Source organism: Ictidomys tridecemlineatus, chromosome 7, assembly GCF_052094955.1.
Source record: "Ictidomys tridecemlineatus isolate mIctTri1 chromosome 7, mIctTri1.hap1, whole genome shotgun sequence".
In the NCBI taxonomy this organism is placed as follows: domain Eukaryota; kingdom Metazoa; phylum Chordata; class Mammalia; order Rodentia; family Sciuridae; genus Ictidomys; species Ictidomys tridecemlineatus.
In genome coordinates, this window is record NC_135483.1 from 43,037,040 (window position 1) to 43,062,468 (window position 25,429).

At 36.7% G+C, this 25,429-nt stretch overlaps 1 protein-coding gene and 1 long non-coding RNA gene across 3 annotated transcripts in view; one reads left to right on the forward strand and one right to left on the reverse strand.

Annotated features, from left to right (window-relative positions):
• The first annotated feature begins 1,432 nt into the window (after positions 1–1,432).
• LOC144365460 (uncharacterized) lies at positions 1,433–24,985 on the forward strand. The gene is made up of 3 exons (XR_013423925.1): positions 1,433–1,555; positions 4,233–4,320; positions 24,686–24,985. It is a non-coding gene; the product is annotated as an uncharacterized LOC144365460 (long non-coding RNA).
• The window catches only part of Lrrc69 (leucine rich repeat containing 69), a 102,057-nt gene continuing 98,825 nt past the window's right edge, over positions 22,198–25,429 (reverse strand). For both annotated transcript variants that reach the window (XM_040293871.2, XM_005328680.4), the window contains one exon: positions 22,198–22,410. In XM_040293871.2, coding sequence (XP_040149805.1) covers positions 22,300–22,410 — 111 coding nt within the window. In that variant the 3' untranslated portion in view covers positions 22,198–22,299. The remainder of the gene's footprint in view (positions 22,411–25,429) is intronic.

The window sequence follows — 25,429 nt, forward strand, 5'->3', positions numbered from 1 at the left end:
CAGCAGCTCAGGAGGCCGAGGCAGGAGGATCACAAGTTCAAAGCCAGCCTCAGCAAAATCAAGGTGCTAAGCAACTCAGGGAGACCGTGTCTCTAAATAAAATACAAAATAGGGCTGGAGATGTGGCTCAGTTGAATGCCCCTGAGTTCAATCCCCGATACCAAAAAGAGAAAAAAAGAGTACACCTGAAAAGTATTTCCAGAATTGAAGGTGAATCTGTGCAGATGTACTCTAGATCACATCAGGGCTAGTGATTGTTCTAAAACATTTCAAGACTGGGAGAAAGGAGAAATTAGTATAATAAAATAGTTCTGAAGTCTCTCAATCAAAAATTTCCTAAAAAAAATAGAATAAATCATTCCTAAAAATCTTTTTCTGAAGTTTAAATCTAGAATTCCAGCTCCAGATCTTTTTCAATTCCATATGCAGATACTTATTTAAAACATGCCCAAATCTCACTCCAGAATATGATATCATTTCTACTTAGAATCAGCAATACCAAGTAAAGAAAATCTTCTGAAGGAATTTCTTCATGCACATGAAATAAATGATTTGTCTGACCTATACAATTCAAAAAGGCTAAATATCTGTATTAAGAAGTTTTTGTGACTTGAGGCAGTTAAATTTCAACATTATGTACCATTTGTAGGGGGCACACCTCTCTAAATGTCCAGGATAACACCTATACAAAAGACGGACTTACTGTCTTTCAATTCACCCATGGACCAATGGAAAAGTTCTGAAAACATCATTTTAATTTCTGTTATCTTCAAAATCAAACCCATTAGCAAAAGTCAAGTGACCCTTCTCTGTTCCCTTACCCACTGGCAAATTTCTGATCAATCCTACTCAACATGGCATGTTTTGGAGTTTTTTTGTTTTGGTTTGGTTTTTAGTTTTTGGTTTTGGGAACCAATCATGATTTGCTAGCCTCTGTGTGAAGAGCTATAGAAGGGGACAGGGAGGAGCTATTGTTTCTGTATTTGATGAGCTCTCATTTAATAAAGAAAACAGGAAAATGAATGACTAACTCGAGGCAGAATGGGATAAAGTGATAATTAAGTCACATAATGAATGGTAGGGAAACTCAGAAGAGAAAGACTAGCATTCCCCATGAGAAAAAAAAAGGCAGGGGGCTTTTTCATTCTGCCTTGACCCTTCATTTCAACAGGTAAATAGAGTCACTCTGCAGAACATTACCTTAACTCTTCAGTCTATCTCTAAACTAATTTCCCTAGTTACATGGTCTTTTACATTTTCTAAATGCTTATTCAATATTTACCTCTTCCATGAAACTTTCCCAGGTTCCCCAGAGTTCTACCCATGCTGTATAATCAACATTCAGGTTGATTATAAAATCTCAGGCTATTTAGAGTGTAGTGCTGTAGACATTTTCACAATTCATTGGTTTTCTTCCTTTAAATCTATTTCACGTGATTTTATTCAGTCTGGCTCATAAGATTGTGAGTTCTTATGAGTAGGGATTAGTCACATACTTTGCTTTGTCTCTTTCCTTAGGATCTACTAGAAGGAGCTGCAACCTAGGATCTACTCAGTAAGTATGAATATTCAACGTTCCTACTGCTCAAATACCCGAGAATCAATCTGTCTCAGTCTGATTTCCAGGCTGTGCTGTTAAGATATCAGGAAAATAGGTGGAGAAAGAACAAGAATTAGACACAGTAGCAGGGGAAGTAAGGAGAGACTTTATCTTTGGTGGCTCAATTTCTCCCTGTTCTTTCCCAATCTGAAGAAAGTTCTTTCAACTCGGGTCTGTCTCCTTATATTATAGAATCTGCAGAGAGGAAAAAGTAAATGGGAAGAGCAGGAAAGAGGGAAGAAGCACGAGAGAGGCGGAAAATCTCCTGAATTGGAGCTACAAAGTTTTGGGGAATTGGCCCGTGAGAGCTCCTGGAGCAATTGTGAAGTGAAAGGGATCAGGCCAGGCCTGAGTGACTTAAGAGACTTTAGAGAAAATTTGTGCAAATTATAAACTGGATGACATTTAATGGTTTTGAGAGCCACAGATAAAGATTAACATTCTTGCCTGGCACAGTGGTACATGATTATAATTCCAGTGGCTCAGAAGGCTGAGTCAGGAGGATAGCAAGTTCAAAGCCAGCCTCAGCAAAAGTGAGGCACTAAGCAACTCAGTGAGGCCCAGTATGTAATTAAAATACAAAATAGGACTGGGGATGTGGCTCAGTGGTCAAGTGCCCCTGAGTTCAATTCCTGGTACCCCCCACCAAAAAAACAGATTGACATTCTTCTGATTTTAGCACAATGCTTTACCTGTACAGAGACTGGAACATTTAGAGCATTGATTTATATCCAAGTTACTTGGAAATAAAAGTTAATAAACCTTGGATGGCATCAATTTTTAATTCATATCTATTACTTCAGCACCTTGACCTGTGGCACATCTAATAAGAGGACAGTACAAAATGCTCTCATCTAGCAGAGGAGGTGGAAACTGAAAGCCACTCTATTCACTAAGCCAGGGTGGACCCATACAGAGAGACCAGCTTCTTTATCATTAAATCTGCCAGACAGGTTACCTTCTCCTAATTTACCCAAAGTTTCCTATAGGTTAGCAAAACCCTGAATCCAACCTCTGTTTTAATTTTCCAATGACTGAAATTAACAGGCTTAGAAAAACAGTCCCTTCCAATTTTCAGAAATTCTGATTTTTAGAACATTTTTTTCCTAATGATTGAACCAAGATCTGCTATTCAGATGTCTACTCTTCAGTCTTTATCCTAATTTCTATGTTTTATTACAAACTCTTCAGCTTCAGGCCTGATTAGTTCAGGGCTACCAAAAATCCAAAATGATTAACTTTATGCTAGTATTGTTCACTTCACAAACACTATCAGATTTAAGTAAGGATGCACACTTATAAATCAATTTCAGTCCAGAATGGTACAGTTAATATTTTTCTTATGATAGGCCAGTCAGTACTATACATTGAGAAAAAATTCTATGCTCTCAGAACTAATTATTAATGAAGTTTATTTTGTTTTTCTTTGGACTGTTTCTCTACCATGTTTTTTTTAAGAGAGAAAGAGAGAGAAGAGAGAGAATTTTTAATATTTATTTTTCAGTTTTAGGTGGACACAACATCTTTATTTTATTTTTATGTGGTTCTGAGGATTGAACCCAGTACCTCGTGCATGCCAGGCGAGCATGTTACCACTTGAGTCACATCCCCAGCCCTACCATGTTTTTTTTAATCTTTCTTCCATTGTTTTATATTCTGTGCTTTTTGACTCATAATAGGAACCAAAGGGAAATACCACTATTAAAGTAATAAAAAAAGCCTAGCAAAAGAATTACTCATACATTCAAATGCACATTTTAAAATTGACATAAGATTTTCTGAGATTATACAGACTAGAAAAAAAGAGGGAGTAAGAAAGAGAAGGGAGAAACGGAGGCATTAAAGAGAAAAAGGGAAGAGAACAATAAAAGATAGCATTTCATTGAGGATTAGGAAGAAAAAGGCCTTTCTCATTTCTGACCAAAAATTATAAACAGCAAGTAAAATAAACTACAGCTGGGAACCCATCACAACCCAAGAAGATTTTAAGAGGTATTTTTCCAGTATAATGTTGGAAATTTACTTCCCTAACAAATGCACAATTGAAACTGTTGCTTTAGCAGTTCTATATTTAGAAACATTAACCCTCATGCTAAAGGAAATATGTGTATAATGGAAGATTGTGATTGTCCTTTTGTGTATTCTCATTTTCCAGATACACATCCTGTGTTCCTTCAGTCATACCATATATATTTTTTCATCTTTTTACTTTTAACCTATTTGTATCTTTTTAGTCAAAGCAGATTTTTTGTAAACTTCATGTGGTCGGGTCTTCCTTTTTTAATCCAACATGACAAACTCTGCCTTATTTAGGCCACTTACATTTAATGTGATTATTAATATGATTGAGTTTAAATCTAACATCTTGCTAATGGGATTTTCTACTCTGGCTAATGGAAACTCTGTGAGCTTCTAGGATCACTTCTTCTAAGTATTCCCCCAGTGTCTGTAGCATCCTCACACTCAGTGCTGATCATTACTTAATAAAACATTCTGCATATGCAGATTTGTGAGATTCTCACCCAGTGTATCATCTTTCTGCACCCCCACCCCCACATCTCCCCGTATTTCTTCTCTATGAAATCTGGCTGCTTTGTCCTCTCCAGATTTCAGCTCCTTCTCTTTCATTTAGGAAGACACCAAACTTCCAGGGTCCTCCAGCACCCCCATGCTCTGCTCTACATGACCTGGGAAACTGCCTACCAGAAGCCAAGATAATTGTAAGGCTTGTTTTGTTTACTTCCCATCTCTCTAAGATCTCTGTCCACCATTGGCTAATGTCAAAAATCTTGACACATTGTTTCATATATTGCTTCAGGTTGTTTCATTAGTTTGAGGAACGAAGACATATCTTAGTCCATTTAACTCAAAAATGACTGGATGTGACGGTTATCCCTTTTATAATATGTCTTTCAAAGAGTCTACCCTTATCATCACCTTGCCCATGACTTGCTTCAGCTTGTCAACTTTCCTTTCATATTTTGACACTAAAATTTAACAAAACACTTAGCAGTATTCTGGACTTTTAAAAATGTAAATAACACTACATGGTTAAATTCTAACTTTTCCCAAATACAATTCTGTTAAGTGATATATTCTCTAATCTTTTTTTCTTCATTTTTTTATTGGTGCATTATATTTATAAGTAATGGTGGATTTGTTGTAACATATTTATATATGCATACAATATAACAATATAATTTGGCCAAAATAATTTCCCAATATTTCCCCTCCCATTCTTCTTTCTGGAGATTTTTATACAAATCTGAGCACGGTATTTTGTACTCAACCTCTTTGGATATCTTGTAATTGGGGGTTACAGCCTCAACATATGAATTTTGAAGAAACACCATCAGTTCATAGGATTACCCCAAAATTTATTAAGTATGCCTATATAGCTGCTATTCAAATCATTAATAAATAAGAAAAACAGACATACCTACTAGTCTATACTTGCGATTGAAATTTATTCTTTAGAACAAATTATTTGAGAAAAGGCAGGTATTTAGAACTTTTTTTTCATTGTGTCCAAAAGTTATCATAAGACTTTATAACAAACTGATTTCTGAAGTTGGAAATAAGTTGTATAAATTATGAGGCATATAATTTTTTGATATAGTGTTTCTATTTTAAGAAGATATTGAGTTTGTTTAATAACTTCATTAGACTCTCCTCCTGGACACTGAGTCCTCATCTAGAAAGAATAATAGCAAAACACTAGACTATATATACCCATTGAGTTAGAAGAAAAATGGCTAAAATCCTTCATACAGCCTTTGTTTCTATAAGAATCAGCCCCCAAAAGCAAATTTTCCAACATTGTTGTAAATTAACTTATGAATTACTGTTAGGGAAATTTGGAGCTAATGTGTATCTTGTGTGTTGGCCTCATTCTCATTTAAAATAGAGATTTGTGTCTAAAAGTTACCCCTAATTGCAAAGACTCAAGCAATGTGGAAACAATTTACATAGCATTTCTGTGAAATGGTCATTTGGATTTTTATGCACAAAGTAGAAGACTATTATAACATCCAGAATTTGTGATTACTTTTAGGGTTCTTACTTACCTGAAACGAAAGTATTTTTATCAAAAGATAGCTATGATATACATAAAAAGATAAACTCACAAAACTGAAGAATACCAAACTGCTCTCATATATGTCATTTAAATTTTCAAAAAATTAGAAGTTTCTGCTTATACATTGCTTTTACTTTAGAAGATTCCTAGGTTTGTATTATTTTCAGTATGAACAAGGCCAAATGCAGTGCTCACATTTTAATAAGAATTCAGATGTGATTTATTTTTGTCAATATTTTCTTAATTTCTAGTTATTAAGTAATTATATTACTATTATAAAATAGAAGACTTTGAAGAGTATAGGAACATACTGAAGAAAAAGAAAAATATGTCTCATAATCACTATTGATGTTCTAGTTTTTTCTATGAGATATTTTTCTCTACTATTTAAGCATTACTATATACATAATTTTTTTTACCAACTATATCAAAAGCCTTTGCCAAATCACCCAAAACCCTTAGAGAACACTATGATTATACTCAATTCCTTGATAAAGAAGTACCTGAATATATGCCCATTTCCCAAGAAGTAGAGACTTTGGTTGCCTTCAATTCTTTTATTATTACAGATAACGCTAAGGGAAAGTCTTGAAATAAATCTTCATATAGATTTATGACTATTTCTTTTTTTAAAGAGAGAGTGAGAGAGGAGAGAGTGAGAGAGGAGAGAGAGAGAGAGAGAGAATTTTAATATTTATTTTTTAGTTTTCGGCGGACACAACATCTTCGTTTGTATGTGGTGCTGAGGATCGAACCCAGGCTGCACACATGCCAGGCGAGTGCGCTACCACTTGAGCCACATCCCCAGTCCTGTGACTATTTCTTTAGATGTAAAATCTTTAGAGTTTCAGTGTCAAATAATGATTCCTAATTATGTTATGTTATTGGTAGCTGTTTTTCCCATACTTCCATGAGAGTTTTCTGGATCAACATCTTACAGGAGCCCAGATCTATAATAAATTCACATTTGAGTGGTCTCACTCAACACTGTCATGTGCTGGCTTCCACAGAGTCATGATTCCTAGTTTTATGGATTAATTGACCCTCCAGTAAAATCTTGCAGCACACGTGCTTAGACTTTCCTGGGACCATAAAGTCACAGAATATGTATTTTTATTTTGAGGTTGTTTTTACTAGCTGATTCACATTCTACAGCTGACATGTAATTCAAATATGAACTTCTGCTAATGTCTTGACCCCCCCAACACACAACACCACCCAGAATTTCTCAGTGCTCCAGCTTATTTGTCTTGGGAAATCAAATTGGGTGGCTAAGTATAACTCAAGACAGTGGAATCAAAGCAGTGGGAAAAGAAACAGTGAATAATTACTGATCTATCATTTATGGGAAGATGTAGAGAAGTTCTCAAGCCATTTTAGTTTATTGGAAGTTCAATGTCTTAAGGGACTTTTTTATACAAAATATTTCTTTCACTCCAAGAAGTAGCATATAGAAAATAGCACCAGGGTTTCCATTCTCCTCATTAATTAATGGCATAACTGAAATTTACTCTAAAAGTTTCAAGAGTTACATTGCACACAGATTACAATGACATTTAGAACTATATTCACTATATTACTGGTAGCAAAAAAAAATACATATACTAGATAAATCAACCCCAGGGAACATTATTTGTATTCACATCAGAAGGAGCCTAGCAGAAAAGAAATATTTGAAGTGTTGTACTATGGAGACAGACAAGCCACCAGCACATTGGCAAGCAAAGCTAAAACTTAACAACAAGTTGTCAAGGTCTTTGAGGGGAGGATTTAGATAAGTGGAGTACCAAGGACATTGCTTGGCATTTAGGAGAGGCACTAATAAATTAGCTGTTAGCTCCCATAAATTGCTCCCATTAGTTGCTAAAAAAATTTGGATAATGTTTGAGTCTCTTGAGAGTTTTAAACTGAGCTTTAAATATACCTTTATACATTAAAAGCATAAAGAAATAATCCTATAAGCCTCACTTCCTCCTCATTATCCAATTTGAATGAAATATTTTTTTTCTCCTGGGATGGACAATCTTACCTAGTTTGTAATTTTCTGCAAACTTATCTATTTAATTCAGTCTGTAAAATGAATAATGACCCAAATCTGTTTCTATCTATGTCAATCCTGTGTCTATCCAGATGAATTAGTTCTTGTGTTGAAACACCAAAATATATGACATGGAGAGGAATAATCTGAAGCAGTACATCCTGTTCAGTAGGAAAATCTGCATAGACCTTTTAGTAACATCTGCCATGGGTATTAGTGGGAATGACCACAAAAACAGTGTGGATTTACCAGGACTGCTCTAGGAGCTTTTAATCTAAGACAATTCCTTATGAAATTTTCTTAACATAAATATTCTTCCATATTTTCATCATAGATCACTTTTAACAAATTGACAGTGAGTCTCAATTCAATCAGTAAAAACAAGATTTTATTACACACTTAGAAACTTTAAACTACCGCCAAATAATAAAGTAATGAACATGCTCAGTGGCATATAGTTCCTTACACCTGTCAATCATTTTAGCTGTCTATAGAGAAGGAATTATTTTATGGGTTATCTACCAACCTGTAATTAAGTGAAAATTTTCATCTAATTAAATATATATATTTCTGAGGTCTTCTATCCTATGAACATTCTTATCATTTGAAGTCATTGTTACAATAGGTTGCTTCAACACTAGGCAAGATGATGAAAATGCTTTCTGATATTTTCTCTATGGATTACCCACTTACTTCAAGGAAGTCCTAAGAATGAGGGTGAGTTATAGTTCAAGAGTAAGAGTCTTTTAAACCAAGGACCACATACTTAAGAGTTCAAGGTCTGGACTGCTCTTCTGCAACTAGTCATTGAAATTAGGAATAAGGCAGATTTGACAAATGATCTTTCCCACATACTAATCAACATCTTGAGCAGATAATGCTCCAAAAAAGTGAATGTAATGAGACTAGTTATACCATATTTACCAGTAAAACAGTTTCTGAACTTATTGACCCACTTTGAGCATTAGGATAAGCATTGCTCTACCCCACCTCCACATTCACAGGTACCATGAAAGAGTAACCAGTTGAAGGCAAGAGTTTATCTGTTTATCTTAAATTCTTTTGAAGAATTCTCTTCCTTCAGTCAATAATGCATTTAGATTATTAATCGACAGAGGTAAAGCCATGTCATAGAGCAAAGTCCTTGAGACCAACATATCAAAGAAGAATGTTTTCATGTGATTTGGTATGTGATGATAATATTATTACAATAGAGGTCAAGATTGGGAACCTTGGAATCTCCCACAAAAAGATTAAGTCATGGGAAATAATACCAAGAGTGAAATAAGGGATTAGAGATGGAACACATCAAATAGGAAAAAAAAACAGAAATATAAGGTCTTGGAAAAGCATAGAATTAGTAGTTAGAAAGTTGCTGAGTGACCTATGGGAAAGAAGCTCTATTATAGTAAAGAGTAGAGGAATCAGACTGCACTTAGCTGAAGAGGGAACGCATGGTAGGAAAATAGAGTCCACTCTTCAAGGAGTATAACCAAACAGGACGTGGAGGAAGTTGGAGGGCTTTTAAGGCAGAAATTTCTAATCACTTTCATAGATGTGAAAAAGATGTGGTGGAGACAAAAAGAGTAAAAATGAGGCAAACATGACAGTACTAGAAGGAAAAAGTTGTTACAAAAGGCATAATTTCAGGAACATCGTTAAGAGGACAAATATATATTCCTCAGACAAGAGTGGAAGAGAAAATATAGAGAAGTCAGAGAGGAAAGAAATTATGTGAATTTTCTTAAACTGTCTCAAATTAGAGTTAATCTGGTATCTACAGGTATTAAGTTAAAATTTTAGATCAGTTAAGACTATATACACACGCAAATACATACACAAACACACACACACATTCACTTAGTTTAGGAATGTCCCATGCAATTATGGGATTACTTATATAAAAACTAATGGCATCGATGGCTTATCTGATATTCAAAATTTTGCATGGCATATGGGATTTGAAAAAGTCACTTATCAGAAACACAAATTTAATTGTGCATCATATGTATCATTGCAGCATGAACTGGATTTGGAAAACCATTGCAGAGTCCAAGTCTTGTTCTCTCCCTCACAATGAAAGAGCCACAGTAGCAGCAGGCAGGGTTTCTCCTCGTTTCACCACTTCTTGGCTTTGTCATTATCAGCAAATTTGGCTAATCGAAGAATTAAATGGAAAAATTTGCCTAAGTAAAAAGAACCAGGGTTGTTACAGAGCAAGCTGTTGATAAGTATCAGACATCAGTGCAGTGGTGAATGGTTCTAGGAGTAGAAGCAGCAACAGTTTGTTTTACTCTAAGCACCTGTACATTTTACATAGTAGATAGTGTTGTCAGAACTATTTGTAATATAGTGACGATAAGTAATAGTTTGGTTTCAGACTGGCAAACCAGATTCACATTGAAACTAAACAATATATTTGTAACAAATAGGAACAATAGTGCTTCCTGTGTGAGTTTTACAAGGGTAATGGTGCTTCCTACACTAACTCTTGAAGCAACAGTGTCACCTAGTGGCCATGAAGTCAATAACAAACAATAAGATCATGTGGATAAAGGTTGCTCAGCTACATCTGTGCAGAGCTGTGTTAGCAATGAATACTGATGGTAGATAATAGTCTCCATCACTTTAGATCAACTCATTTCTTTTTGCCTTATTAAAATTACTCAGATTCCACCAACACGAGGGCCTGGTACCTGCTGCCCTTCCCTGCCCTTCTGTGGCAATCTAACTGACTAAGAAAGAAACCTACTCCTGCTGTCCAGGAGTTTTGATTATGAAATTATTCAGATGGATTTTTGACTTCTAGTAGCTTCTTCCAACTCTCTTACTTCCTGAGAACTTTGGCAGAAGGGGTAACGGAAGTGGGCAAAACTTGGAATATGAAGCTGAAGGCTTTCTCAATTACCAGTTTTGGATTTTTTTTCCTTCTATTTAGGTTAGAGGTTTCTATTTTCTTTCTCAAATAGTCAAAAGGATGTAAGCTTTTCTTTTGAAAAAAGAAAGGAAACTTTCCTAAAACCTAAATTAAGATTTAAATAATCAATTGTCAGTTTTGTTTCTATATCAATTGGGGACTGGTGTCTATTCCAGATAGTTTTGTTTTTCTCCAGCAGCATTTTTCCTGAGAGTCTCTCAAAGAGAGGAGAGCTTTGTAACTTATAGAGTTATGCATGTAAGTAAAATTTTTTAAAAATAATGAATAAGTCAGTTCTTGTTCCCTTCCAGAAATGTCAAGAGAAATTCAGAATCCCAAGTAGCCTCTGTGGGAGGTTTGACTCTGGCCCTATTTAATGTTCTTCTTACATGAGAATATTATGGAAGTCCCAAGCTAGCACCCCAGGGCTTAGTGGTCAGCAGAGAGTTAAACTGAATAAACTTGGCATTAAAAACAGTAATATATCAACTCAGATATGGCTTGAGAGTTATTAATCAGTGACTGTCAAAGCACTTCCTGAGTTTGTTTATGAGAAATATATATATTTTAAACATAAATTAGGAATGAGTCCTTTTAAAGAACCACTCTTTTTTAGATATATTTTTCAAATCCCCAGACAACGATTTTCAATTACCCAGTATTTCTCTGACTCCCAGACCTTTCACAGTTCTTTCCTCCCACAAACTCCCCTTCACCCAAAATCTTTCATAAATATTTTACAGCTGACACTGTTTCAAAATGTCCCTAGACTGGTGGGAATTCTGATCTTCTCTTCTTCTCTTGATAGGAGTGAGTGAAGATATGAACATGAATAATTTATTAGAAAGGGCATGCTGGAACTTATAAAGCCCATTCTAAACATGAGCAAGAGTACATCGCCTGCCAATACTTCTTTACATCTCCTCTAAATCTTTTCTTTGGGGTGCTCATATTTTAGGCTTTGGGGACTCAGCACTTAATGACCAGAGGTAGACAGCTTGGATGCCATCCTGCCCTGCAGAAACCTCAGGCCTCACAATGGAGCCAGAGCACTTAATCCCCCAATGAGCTCCAACTACATAATGCACACCTGGGAAACCAGCTCGCTAGTTCAGCTCAAATCTGTCTGCAGGGCATCAGTGACCACTATGGCAAGGAAAGCTGTAAGTGTAGTAACAGGAGGCTCTGCACAGTCCTCTACAACTCATTTATGAGTCATATGAGGAGAAGAACAACACCCTTGTCCTTGGCTGTACTACTTAGCTGAGCGTATCTGAGAAAACCATGCAGCAACGCAATGAGAGCTTAGCGGAAACGACACGTCAGCTCACTGAATGGGAAGACCATTTGCAGCCATGATCATTTTCCATCTGAAAACTAAAAATCTAGGATTCAGATTTTACTGTTTCATTTAAGAGCATTAAATACTCAACATTTAATTTCTCAATTATCTCATAAGACTTAAAAAAAAATGGACCGGTGTTTTGTGAATCTGTAAAGGAGGTACAGACAGGTGCCCTTCACTGCCAAGTCACTCTGCAACATCTTCATAGAATGTAACAGAAGTGCCACCCAATATTAACACATGCAATATATGGCTTTCTCAGTTGCCAATTTCAAATTTTTAATACTTGCAAACTTTCATAATTGGTGGTAAGCAACCACTCTGTTTCCTAAGAGGACTCAAAGGGTTTCAAAAACCACAAACAAACCAGTTACTGAAGCCTTGCAGGGACCAATCTAGAAAATAATGAATTTGACCCTATGAGCAAAAATCAAAAAGAAAAGTTTGTAATATAACCAATGGATTTGATTAAACCCAATTAAGTTATAGAGCTAGTAACCTCAAAATATATCCCTAAGCAATGCTCCACACCCAGAGGGATAGTAGTCTTGCTTTGCAGAGCAAGAGAAGAACAGGCATCAGAACTTTCAGAGAATTGAGGATAATACTAGTTGGAAAGAAGATAAGTATGAAAATGAATAGAAGAGTCACCACAACCAGCAATAAATCCACTCTTATTGTCCCAGTCTCTTGTATCTGCCAGCAGGTATTCCTGAAAATTCTTATTTAGAATTTGATCCTTAGGAATGTTGGAGAAGACATGTGGAAACTAGAGAGAAACATGAATGAAAAAAAGGGATCTCATGAAAAAAGGGATCTCATGGCAGGGGACCAAGGGTGAGAGAGAAGGAGGCACAGGGGAAGAAGTGGAGAATCGAGTTAACCAGATTAAGCTGTGTGCACGTGTGACTGTATCAAAATGCATTCCAAATTATGTGTAAGTATGGTGCAGCAATTAAAAAATAAATAAACATAAGGAAGACCCATTGAGTACAGGAAGAGGATCAAGGGAAGGGACAAGAGGAGGAAGAGGGATAGTACTGGGGATTGAAATGGAGAAAACAATGTTGTATTCATTGATGAAGATGCAAAATGATCCAACCATTAATATAATGCACTAATTGTTTTTTAAAAAAAGTTTAATTACAGATTTTAAACAGGAGAAGAGAAAGCTCAAGCACAGAGGAAAGGAGAGCACACACTCCATTCTTTGACAGCGTCCAGGGCAGTTAACGTAAAGTGTCTAAAGAGTTAGCACTTGTGACAGGCACAGTGGCCTGTCATCCCAGGGGCTCAGGAGGCTGAGGCAGGAGGATCTCAAGTTCAAGGCCAACCTCAGCAATTTAGTGAGGCCCTAAGCAACTCCACAAGACCCTGTCTTAAAATAAAATAGAAACAACGGGCTAGGAATGTGTCTCAGTGGTTGAGCACCCCTGTGTTCAATCCTCAGTCCCCACCACCACCACCATCGCTTGTGTAGCAACAATGAAGCTAAATAGAGATACTTTACAATTCAGGCTCTGAGAACTCATGAGGAAGAAGGCACAGGCCCACTTGAGATAACACACACCAAACTCAGCACGGGACTCAGAGCTCTGTGCTGTACAACCAATGCTGTATGATTTTGAACAAGCTGCTTCACCCCTTCGGGTTTCAAGGACACGTTTACTGAAAAGTGAGATGAGGTCAAGTTACAAGCCCCTCTGCCACACATTCTGAGGAAGGGCTGCCTACTGTCCTTTCACACAGCCCCTGCCCTGGCCAACTCCTTCCCTGCTTTTTTCCTTCCTGTTTTCTCTTTCCCCCTCTGGGCTCAGCCTGCTTTGGATTATTGCAAAAAATTGAACTAATGAATCTTAACTAGGCTAAAATAAATTACTGTTGGAGGGTCTCTTTGTCATCAGGGTCCCATAAGGATACCCAAAAAAAGCACAGTTTAAATATGATCAGGCAAGCTGATAGAAGCATCTTGCAAACCCGGGGTATTCACCAGCTTGGAAATATTCCCATTCTACTTCAGTTCTCCTGATGAACATTAAGCAGCTTTCTTGGCTACAACCGTCAAGCCTTAATCTGTTGGTAATCACTGGCTTTCAGAAATACATAGCCTTTCTTGGAATCACAGGACGAAAAGGAGCCCCAAGAGATCACTTCATCCAGTCATCAATATACTCTAAATGATTTTTTTCCTAGAAAAATCAACGTTTTGTTTAGATTGAAGCTTCATAGATATATATTATAAGTCTTCTAGGCATAGGCAGGACCTGATTCCTTTATACAATACTTAGAGCCTTGGGGATATTCTGGGAACAAGCACTAGCCCCACAAAACAGGCCCCTGTAGGATGTTTGGCAACATCATCCGTCACTAGGCCCCCCTCCTTATCACCTACTCAGGCATTCTGGAACTCTGATTTTCAAATCAAGTCACTTTGACTTCCTTAGATGCTCCTGAAATCTAGCAAAATAGGCTCAAAAGAACTAACTATAGTATATTGTTATAATTTGTGCACGTACAAATATGTAACAATGAATTTCACTACTATGCATCATTACAATGCACCATCAACAAAAGAAAGGAAAAGAGGAAAAAAAATTAAAGAACTAATTATGGAACATGTGTCCTGGAAAATTCATTAGTACGGAGCAACTGGGAATGTCTTCAGTATTGTAAGAAACGTAGCTTAGTGGAAAAGTACTTTTCTAAAAACAAATAACCCCTTTAATGAAAAGAGAAGTTTAGAAACAACAGTCAAATACCTTGTGTCTCTTCCGTAGCATATTCTCTCAGTTTCTTTAAATATCTCTCTTAGAACATAATGTATCAGAACTTGGGTTCATGACACTGACCCTCATACAAAGGAAAATACAAATGACCTATTGTGTACAGATTATTTGGTTAGAAATAAATAGCCCTTGAAAAGCATTTCATTCCGTATATATCTGTATCAGAGAGGTGAAACTTACTGACCACATACTTTAAAATGCATTTGGAGAAAACAAATGAACCTCAGATCAATTTCATTTTTTTCTTAATAAGCAACTTGATTTCTCAAAGTACTTGTCAGCTTGAAAATGTGGGATCATTTATGTTACATTTTACTCAAACAAAGTTATTCAACAAAGTAGATGAAGATTACATATAGCTAATTTTCTAAAAGATGACATAAAGCCCCAGAACTATGAGTGGGAAGTTTTCATTAGAGTAGAGGTAGCCCTTGGTAGTCAAGCCAGGCATTTCTCTGATCTTTAGTTCCTACGTGTTGGAAGAAATGAATCAAAACATGGAAAGAAGACAATGTGCATACACACACACACACACACACACACACACACACACACACACACACAAAATTTCCCTGCATCATACATACTTGCTTCTTGACTGGAAATCAGGAACCTAATGGCTACCGACTGGTTCCAAGTTTTCCCTTACAGTTTTAGGATTTAAAATAATTTATTCTAAGGGGCAAATCAGAACACGATGATTCAAAGTGCCAGAGTCTTAAGCCTTCAGAAAAGAAGAAAGAAAGGGAAAAGAAAGGCTTTTCATGGCAGACCCAGTCCGACCTTATGAAGTGGTCCCCTGCAGACAATGCTACTTCTGACTTTTAAACAAACTCCTCATGTATCTTTGGATCTCTCTCCACCTGTATGTCCACTATCTGAGGCTACAGCCTATGAGGAAAAGAGTTAAGTTTTTTCCATTAGAATCCCATTCAGGACTAGTCCAAAAGAGCCTTTAGGATTGTAGGAGAAATCTAAGCATAGCATTACCTAAACTACAGCAAGAAAAGCACTGCATTTTCCCACCCTACCCTCAACTTTGGAAACACAGTCAGAGGATGATGGAACAAAATAATTCATTCCTTATCAGAATCCATGCCTTTGATTATATTTCCTTTCCAAAGGCCTGCTGGACTTTTTCACCAATGCCCAGTTAGCAGCCTTATTTCCCACATTTCTAACCAATCTCATCATTTCCTTCCATATCCAGACCCTCATCTTGACTTCCTTACCTTGCTCTTGGCACTCACATCCCTCCAGATCCACAGAACACAAAGCTGTCAAATATCTATGGTCCCCACATTCATTACACTATGTTTAATCAGTTGTCTCTCTAAAATAATCTCTGAATCTCTCTCCCAAATTCAATTCCTACTGCCATTGACTCAACTCTCGTTTGGTGCATGCATGTAGACTAATGCTATGTACCCTGGTCTGTTTTTTTCCTCTTTGCTTGCTCTCCCTTAACTTATCCTCCACCCTCTTACTGTTATCTTCAATCACTCTCTGTTCTTCAGTATATGTCAATTTGAATAGACTTCTAGAAGTTCAAGGTTCTCCATACATCATTTACAAGCATTGCCTGGACTTTTACTGTGGTGCCAGGTTAAATGCTTTCCATGTACTAACCCATTTATTCTCCATAATAACCCCTAGAAGGGAACTATTATTCAATGTAACAGATAGAGCAGTTACAGACCGAAGCCCAGAGAAGCTAGGAAATGTGCCTCCAGCCACACTTCCGTAACTAGAGAAGCATGAGCAGAAACCAGCAGTTCCAGTTAGGAATGAGGAACGGTGTTCCAGTTAGAAGGACTTGCATATGGCAGGTGCAATGTCTGAATAGCACAGAAGCTTCAGGTTCCAGAAGGGAAAATGACAGAGAAAATGTAGCTCAAGGAAAGAGTGACAAGAGATGAGATCTGGGTAAGAAAAGCTAAGTTCCAAAGTGCCTACAAAGAATATTAAGAAATATGGACTTTGTCTAGAATTTAACTGACAGCCATCAGATGTTTCAAAATATGCTTTGATTCACAGCAGCTTATTCATAACATAGAAGAACCCAAGATGGAGAAAGAATGGACAAACTGTATTATGGCTATCCTGTGGAATACTACTTAGCAATAAAAAGAACAAACTTGTGATATATCCAGATAAATCTTGAAAACATTAGGCTGAGTGAAAAATATTACAGAAAAAGAATCCATATCATATGATCCCTTTATATGATATTCTAAAACAGGAAAAATCTAAGGTAGAAAATCACAGGTATGAATGAGGTAGAAGTTTACTATACAGTAAGGGTTTCCAGATAAAATATAGGATTCTCAGTTAAATTTGAATTTAGGATCAACAGCAAAATTTTTTTTAGTCTAAATATGTCCCGTGCATTGTTACTTGTGAAATCTATAAATTATATGGGAAAGGGATATGAGCAAATTTTCTAGGGTAGTGGTAATGCTCCACATCTTCATAAGGGGTTAGAAATACATTTGCCAGAGCTATGTAAGTTTGCACATGGAAACATGTAAGAAGAATAAAGAAGTCAAACAACTATTAGACTCCATTTAGTGATATTCCTGTTAAAACATTAGAAGGGAAATGTACTGATGTGCTGAAAGTTACTTCAACATCAAAAGGAAGATGGATCAATGACTGAATAGAGGAATGGAGTGATACACAATAAATGAGAAGCACAGGGTACAAAATTTTTCCATTTTTCTGTAGATTTGAGAAATTTTATAATAAAAGGAAAGGAAAAATACCTTCCCTGCCCTCTTAGAGTTATATATTGTAACAGAGGATAATCAACAGCAAATAAAACTATTAAGTAAATTATAGATTGAAATAGAAGATGATGAGGGTTGGAAGAAACCAAAGGGACATCGGTGCATGCTGGGTGGGACTCACCATTTTAAATAGGGTGTCGTGGGGGACTTCCTGAGGAAGGTGGGGAATGAGTGATCCAGGGGAGGAAAGGAGATGTGAGAATATCACAACATCACATTGCACCCCCTGCATGTGTACAATTAGCATGCGTCAACTAAAATTTAAAACAAGAAAGAAAAAAGGTTGTTGGGAGATGTCAGGTTTTGAGCAGAAAACAGCTCGATCTGACTGATCTTAGAGGAATCCTTCTCTCGTCAGGGTCTAGGGAAGATGACGGCTCATCCATTCTAAGTTCAGATCATGTCTTCCTTGTGGTAGGAATCAATAAATATCTGTTGGATGAGCAATTATAAGCGTAAAATGAAAGTCTTACAGTGGAATAGAGATATTCTTGTTCGTGCTTTCTTTTTCAAACCAGAATCATTTTACTTGACAGAGGCATTTTAATTGAGCATTTTGAAAATGTGGCAAATGCACTCTTTGGTCCTCTTAATGGAAAGACAGAATAATAAGCCACGTCTAGCCCCTGATTTCTTCAGTTACAACAAAGAAACTGCAGGCTTTTGTTATCACTGAAGTGACCTGGAGAGTGATGGCCACCATCTAGGTCGCCCTCTCACTAATACACTCACCTTCTTCCCCTCTCCAAGAATTATCAACCAACTTAAGGGAATAAAAGGTTGTGATTCCCCATTAGGTGGCCCTGGTGAAACTTCTGCTCCATGGAGCCCATGTCTGGTGCCTTATGCCTGCAACACATGACCCAGGCTAGCCTTCAGCATGAGTCCACAGTGATGCTGACTTGCCTGGCCCCATTCTCTCCTCTGGAGACTCCCAGCCTTGTCTTTGAGATCTCTCATTTCCCTTCGATAGTCTGACTCTATGAGATTATAGATCTTTTTGCTTTCCCACTTAAATATATTCTAGGTAGCCTTGCTCTTTTAATATTTACAGCTCATTCACTCACCTACCACCGGCTCCTAAGTTTACATGCCATAAACCACCTTCACTCACTCCAGCCCTGCACACTGGACACCCTGGACTTCCTTCCCCTCGGGTGACTACTCAGGTTCCTCAGGACACCACTTTAGTGGGAAAAGGACTATTCAGATGTCCCCTCGTAATCCCAGTGTGCCTGGCCACTCTCTGAGTCTCAAGGTTACCTTTGAACCTCTGGTTAGGAGCTTTCATGCAATTTGGAACCCTGTTGCCTGCAGAAGGCTCCCAGAGTTCCAATAATGGATTTGCAAATTAAGCTGCCCTAGAACTTTCTGTGCCAGGAGACAAAACAATTCTTCAGCAAGAGCAAGTGCTGACTTCCAGCCATTTGTATTATTTACTACTGAGGCCAGAAAACAACCCAAACAACAAAACTTTGGTATTTTTAGATGTTTTATCAAGTGAAAAAAAAAAGAGTTTACTACCTTCATTTAAAACTTTTACAATTTTGAGTGAAGTATACATTAATAAGTATTGATAAGTTAATATGAATATAAAATGTGCATTAAAAGTTTTTTAACATAAAAGACAAAAAAGCAACTATCCTTATTTACTTATTGCTTAAATTATAGAAAAGTTGTATCAGTTCTTTAGCCATATCAATTGAATCGTTGCCATCTGGATTCAATCAATAACATTCTGAAAGAGTGCTAGAAATTTTGAGCAACTAGCTGGAAAAAAATGTCTTGGATTATGTATACAAAGGAGATACATAAACATAGAGATTTAGAAACCACGTTTGAATTTTGAATTCTGGGGACATAAACAGAATTCATTAATGATTCTAAAATAAGAGTCTTCTATTTGAAACTGCTTTCCCATGGGTGATAAGAATTTATAACAAACAGTAAGAGACACGAGTTTCTCATTTTTTATTCTCCTTATGAGGCAAACATGAGTGAAAATGAAAATTCCCAAGAGTACTCATGGGAGTGACAAACAAGGAGAAAAGAATTGAATGTAGATAATTCACAAAAAGTTAATGCTCCAGTTGCTTCGATTTCCTCTACATAAAGGTTGGTTGTAATTGTTGGATAATAAAAATATTTTGTTTCAGATGTGACAGCAGCATTTAAAATGGATTATGGTTTCACATTCACATGGAGTAAGAGATTAAGTTTCTGATTTAATTTATCAATGATTCAGGATATGGGATGTCCCTATAGGGCAAAGGCAAATGCATCCTTCTTTAGTGTGGTTCCCATGGCAACACTTGATACTGACCATGCAGCCAGCAACACTAAATTTCCTGACATCAGAGTCATGGTTATTCTTTAGCACACTTTTGGTTATTTGATGCTTTCTGATATCATCCTAACCTTTTAGGCTTTCAATTACCCAACTGGCTTTATTACAGAAACTTGAAATCTCTGATCAAATATTGCCCTATCAGACCTAGACCACCCTACATAAAAGAATATTCCCATCATTCTCTATCTCTTGAATCTTATTTTATTTCTCTTCAAAATATTCATCACCCTATTATTTGTCTATTGTTTATCATTCACCTCCCTCCATTAGCAAAGCAAACTCTATGAGAGCTGGGCCCCTTGGTCTTCTTCATTGTTATATCTTTACAACAAAGAATGGTGCCTGGTAGATAGCCCCTCGATAAACATTGCCTAATAAATGAATAAATGGAAAAATAACAACTTAGTAGAAGAGACACTGTTCTATTTTGGATAGTTTAGAATGAGGAGCTTAGAAACATGGGTCAAAAACAGAGGAGGATATTGAAGAGATGCTAACTCAGATGATCAACGATACTGAATAAAAATGGTGGGGGTAGATGAATTCATTCACTAAAGAAACAGTGAGAAGAAAATGAGTAGAGAATCTCATAGAATGCCAGTTTTTAAAAGTAAGGTACAAAAGAGAAGTGAGGAGGAGGAGGAGGAATGAAACTTAGGCACACAGTTTTTTTTTGTTGTTGTTGTTTTTTGTTTTTGTTTTTTTAGACACACAGTTTTAAGGAGGCCACTGGTCAATGGTGCCCAAACCTGCAATGAGTATCAGCTATATAAGAGCAGGTAGCTAGGAAGGAACACATGATGACCTATGAAAGGCCAGTCGGAGTGGGATGCTGAATCAGAATCCAGGTTGCTGTACCTTCAGAGATAAAGAAAACCAGGATAGAAAGGGAGCAAGCCAAGATCCTCTCTCACATCACTGGAGCTTCAAGGAAATATTTGTTGAATAAATTATACATAGATAGATAAATAGATGGAATTTCTCTTCAGAACCCAAATGGCACATAACTTGTGACTGAAGTCAAGGGATTTATATGGTAAACAAAACATTTATATGGTAAAGAAAACAGCACAGGTTGTATTAAGGTATTTCCCTAATCAAAATCAATTTACTGAGCAGCTTTTCCTCAATAAGCACAGAGTGTATTTCTACAACTTATTATTAATGAGCTCCTAAGCCTTTCATTTTTATTCTAATTTTTATTTTTGTTTAAAATGCATTCTTGGGTAATGGAGTGGGGTCTGAACCTTGCTCTTTGGAAATGGGGAGCCTCTCTGCTGTACACAATGGATTTAGCTTCCCAGGTATGCCAGAGGCAACTCTAATGCGCAAAGGAGCATGCCCTAAACTGAACTCACAAAGGCCTAGCTGTGAAGGTAACATGATAATAAATGCATGGAAGAAGAGACTGTGCTTTCTGCTAGAAGAACCAAAAAATAATTACATGGAGAAATATATTTCCAATGAAGTTTAAATAAAAAATTATGATTAAATTTCTTGCTTTTCTGAATACACAGCAAAGCAGACTGAACTGTAGTTCTCAAACTAGAGCATACAAAGAAATCACCCAGAGGGCTGTTGAAACAGAGATTGCTGGGCCACACTCCCAGAGTTTCTGATTCAGTATTTCTGGGGTAGAGCCAAATAATTTGCATTTGTAACAAGTTCCCAAGTGTTGTATATGGTGCTAGGAAAAAAAAAATGCACTCCCAAGAACCAATGGTCTATGCAAAATATACCATACATTTGTATAACTTCTTTTCCTAACTTTCCCCTCAAAGAAAGCACTACTTCCCTGGCTTTCTTAAGTTTTTCTTGTTGAAAAAAAAAATTTAAAAATTGAAACTTTATAAACAGTAATGAAGTGGTGTGAGGATTTAGCTTATCTGAGATCCAGCCTTTCACCCATTTTAGGGCAGAATGAAAGTTTGAACTTAATTCAATATATGTTGGTCCCTCAAATGAAATCATACTAACATAATACAAGTATCCAGCAATAAAAATCGATCTTTCAATTGCAATCTTTCAATCGCAAAACATTCATCACATAAACACTTCTCCTCATCAAAGTCTCTTAATATTTTTCTAGAAAAGGAGATTTGGTGGTCATAAAGTGACAGGAAAAAAAAAATAACTCTGTACCACACAGATCTTTTCCATTTTTTATTCATTCGTTTTATTTTTTTGAGCCCAAGAGAAAAAAAAATAGCACACCTAAGAAGGTAAACAATCTAAAAGTATAATACTTAAATTGAGATCTTTGTAATTGAATTATTTGTCTTCCTTTGATTAATATATTGATAAAGAGACCAGATGCATCCTAGGTAGGCATTAACACCAGTGTGCAGAGCTGATAGAGCTGTCTAGCGAGGCTCTGAAAGAGCGTCTCACCTGCTCTACATATGAGCAATTCCAAAGAGGTTAGGGTCACGCCGATTTAAACATTTGTAAGAACAAATTAATACCTGGACAGGTACCAGCTGTAGATTTCTGCTTATCTTCCAGTTCTAAAAAAGTAAAGATTAAAAATTAATTTAAGGCAGGATCCAATAAATGTTTTTGATTGTAATAACTATTCACTCAGAGGTTTCAGAACATTGACTTCTAAAGGACACACTCTTTTCTTTTATGCTTGATTTGCTCTTTTCCCAAAACAAATAAACAAACTTAACTAGATAAGAAATGCATACTCAATATCAAACAAAATTCAAATGATAAAGGATTATATGTGCTTTTATCCAAATTTTAGCACACAGTTCAACCATAAAGTGCTTGGTTGAAGGTGAAAATAGTACATAAACCTGACTCCTGTTGGACAGGGGCATTAAATTGTCAGTCAGCAAAACACTGGCTGAACTTTCCTCTGGGCATCTCAGTTTTGCCTATCCAGCAGCCATTTCCTATGGAAATTAACTTTCCTAATATTCTTTGTTCGCTATCTACAATGTTCATTAACAAGTTCACTGGCTGGATTTCCAGCAAATTATTCAATGCATGACTTAAAATTTTACACTTCAACAACTTCTGTTCTTACTTCTCATTGTACAAAATAGGTAGTCAAAATCCTGCCATCCTGAATACTCAGAAAATATCCTGAATACTCATGTTCCAAATAACCATAACAAAACCCTGGGTTTCATCCTCAGCAATGCCAAAAAGAAAAAAGAAGAAGAAATATTCACAACTTCAAAGGCTTACCATTTGTATGCTTTGTAATCAATTTCTGGAGTCAACATAGTTCTCAGTAAATGGATTCAAAACAGAGACATAAAACCAGCGCTTTAGTCACTTAACAATGCTCTCTATGTTGCTTTACCATGAAACAATTTGGCCAATATCACAAACCACAAAGAGAGATTTGATTACTGTTCTATCTACTCTTCCGCAAAAGAACTTTGAGATCCTATTTAGAGGTTTGAACACTACGTACACACAGTTATTAACCCACACTTGAGAGAATAACAGCCTCCTTAATACAGGTGACCTGTTACAGAGGGGGGCCAAAGACATAGGTCACATCACCTTCACACCCACCTCAAACAAGGACTGTGAAGCACTATCTTAACCACAAAATATTTTGGGTGAAGGTAAAAAGAATATCTACAATCCTGACTTATTCCTACAAGGATGTTAAGCTGATCAGTTAGCAAACATTTCCTGAACTCCCCAGTGAGCATCATGGTTTTGTCTGCTTAGTGCCCATTTCCCATTCTAATGGCACAAAAGGCCACTTTTTCCACTAGAGAACCATTCCTCTTCCAATCTCAGTTCCTGTGATGGAGAGCACCAAGGCCACAGATCATACACCTCCTGATTCAAGAAATGACCTCATAACTCAGATTCAGCCAATGACCCAAGCACTTCCTTCTGACAACCTTGATAGCCTTGGTAATCACATGATCCAATAATGCCAAGGAGTAACAACATTAAGACTTTCTTCTAGATCTATTGAGAGAGGAAAGCTCTCTTTCTATTTCATAGGGTACAATTTAGGGAGCTCCTACCTAAAACGGAAGCAAAGACAAAAGAAAGCAGAGACAATAAGTAGAAAAGGACAGATAAATTTGGAAACCTGGTCTAGTGATGGCTAAGTATTCAGCCCGACCAACCCCTGGCCTTCATTAGTTGAGTTAATGTGTGAATTAAGTTTTTTTTTAACATTCAACCAAGAGTCCTAATCAATTATAAGTAACCTAAAATCTGCATGATATTAGGCAAAGTGCCATAAATACTAAAATATGCAGCAAACAATCCCTCCCTCCAAGAACCTTTTTAGCAGTTGGAAAGACAAGAACTAAACACAATAAATAACTAGAAACATATGGCTAGTTCTATAGTGATAAGTTCTATATGAATGCAGAGAAGGGAGACATTACCATAAACTGCATCTATGTAAGATTCCATAATATTTAAAAAAGGCAAGCTGGATTCGGAAGGAAGATGACTAGATGTGGCTGCCTGTAGAGGAGGCCAGAGGACATTTTTTTAAAAATTGTAAACTTGAGAGCAGAAATTCAAGAATGCACGTTAAGAATACTGGGGAAACAACACAGTTCAAATGATAACTAGACCAGAAAAGATTAAACCAGGGGATATCAACAATACATATAGGAGTAAAAAGAACTTAAGAGTATTTTTGCAATGAGAGACACATTATAATATTTTGAATGTACTCTAAATGAGATAATATTGATTACTTAACTATAATTGGTAAGTGTTGAAATTGTGCTGGGAGAACAAATGGCAAAAAACCAAAACGGATTGTCGTCTTTCTCCTTCCAGATAGTAGACAGCCCTCTCATCCAACAGCTCTTCCTGCCCACTTCTGAAACTTATCTCAGCTGGAACAATGGGACTATCGAAAATAAACCACGCCACATCAATCTTACTCAGCTCCCATTTAAGACATCAGAACCAACGACAGAGCCGTGAACGAAGAGGAGCAGTTTAGAGAAAGAAGCAAAAATAAACCATGGGAGCAAGTGGGGCCATACTGTTATCCAATGTGCTTGGTCCGAGTTTCTTCATGAGATGAAAAGTTTATAATAGAAAGTATTAAAGGCATTTTCTATTTCCACTGTGGTTTTAGCCATCTCCCTTGTGTCATTTAGAAATTACATGGGCAGAGTTTGGGTTGGCTCTTGTTGCAAGCAGGAATGTAAAGTGTCTGTGCCCTCTTTTCCTCTTCTGGGGAGGATTATGATTTAGTTAATTGAATAAAATGTTTTGTTTAGATTTTTAGGAATTTGTTTTGCACAAGGCCGTTATCACTTTTGTAGTGAATGTGTAACTTTGCTGGTTATTATTCTCTAAATTAATAACTTTGGTTTGTAGTATAGTATTTCTCAGGGCTATGGACTGTTTCCTGGGAATTTTGCTGAGTAAAAAGGATTCGACATGACTTCTGGAAATACACTTTTCCATCTAGACTCATCATCCTCAGTAAGTTTGCATGAGAAAAATTCTCTAATGCTTCACTTTCATATGCTGAAATTTCTATTTCCACTTGTGGTTTGGTCTCCATTG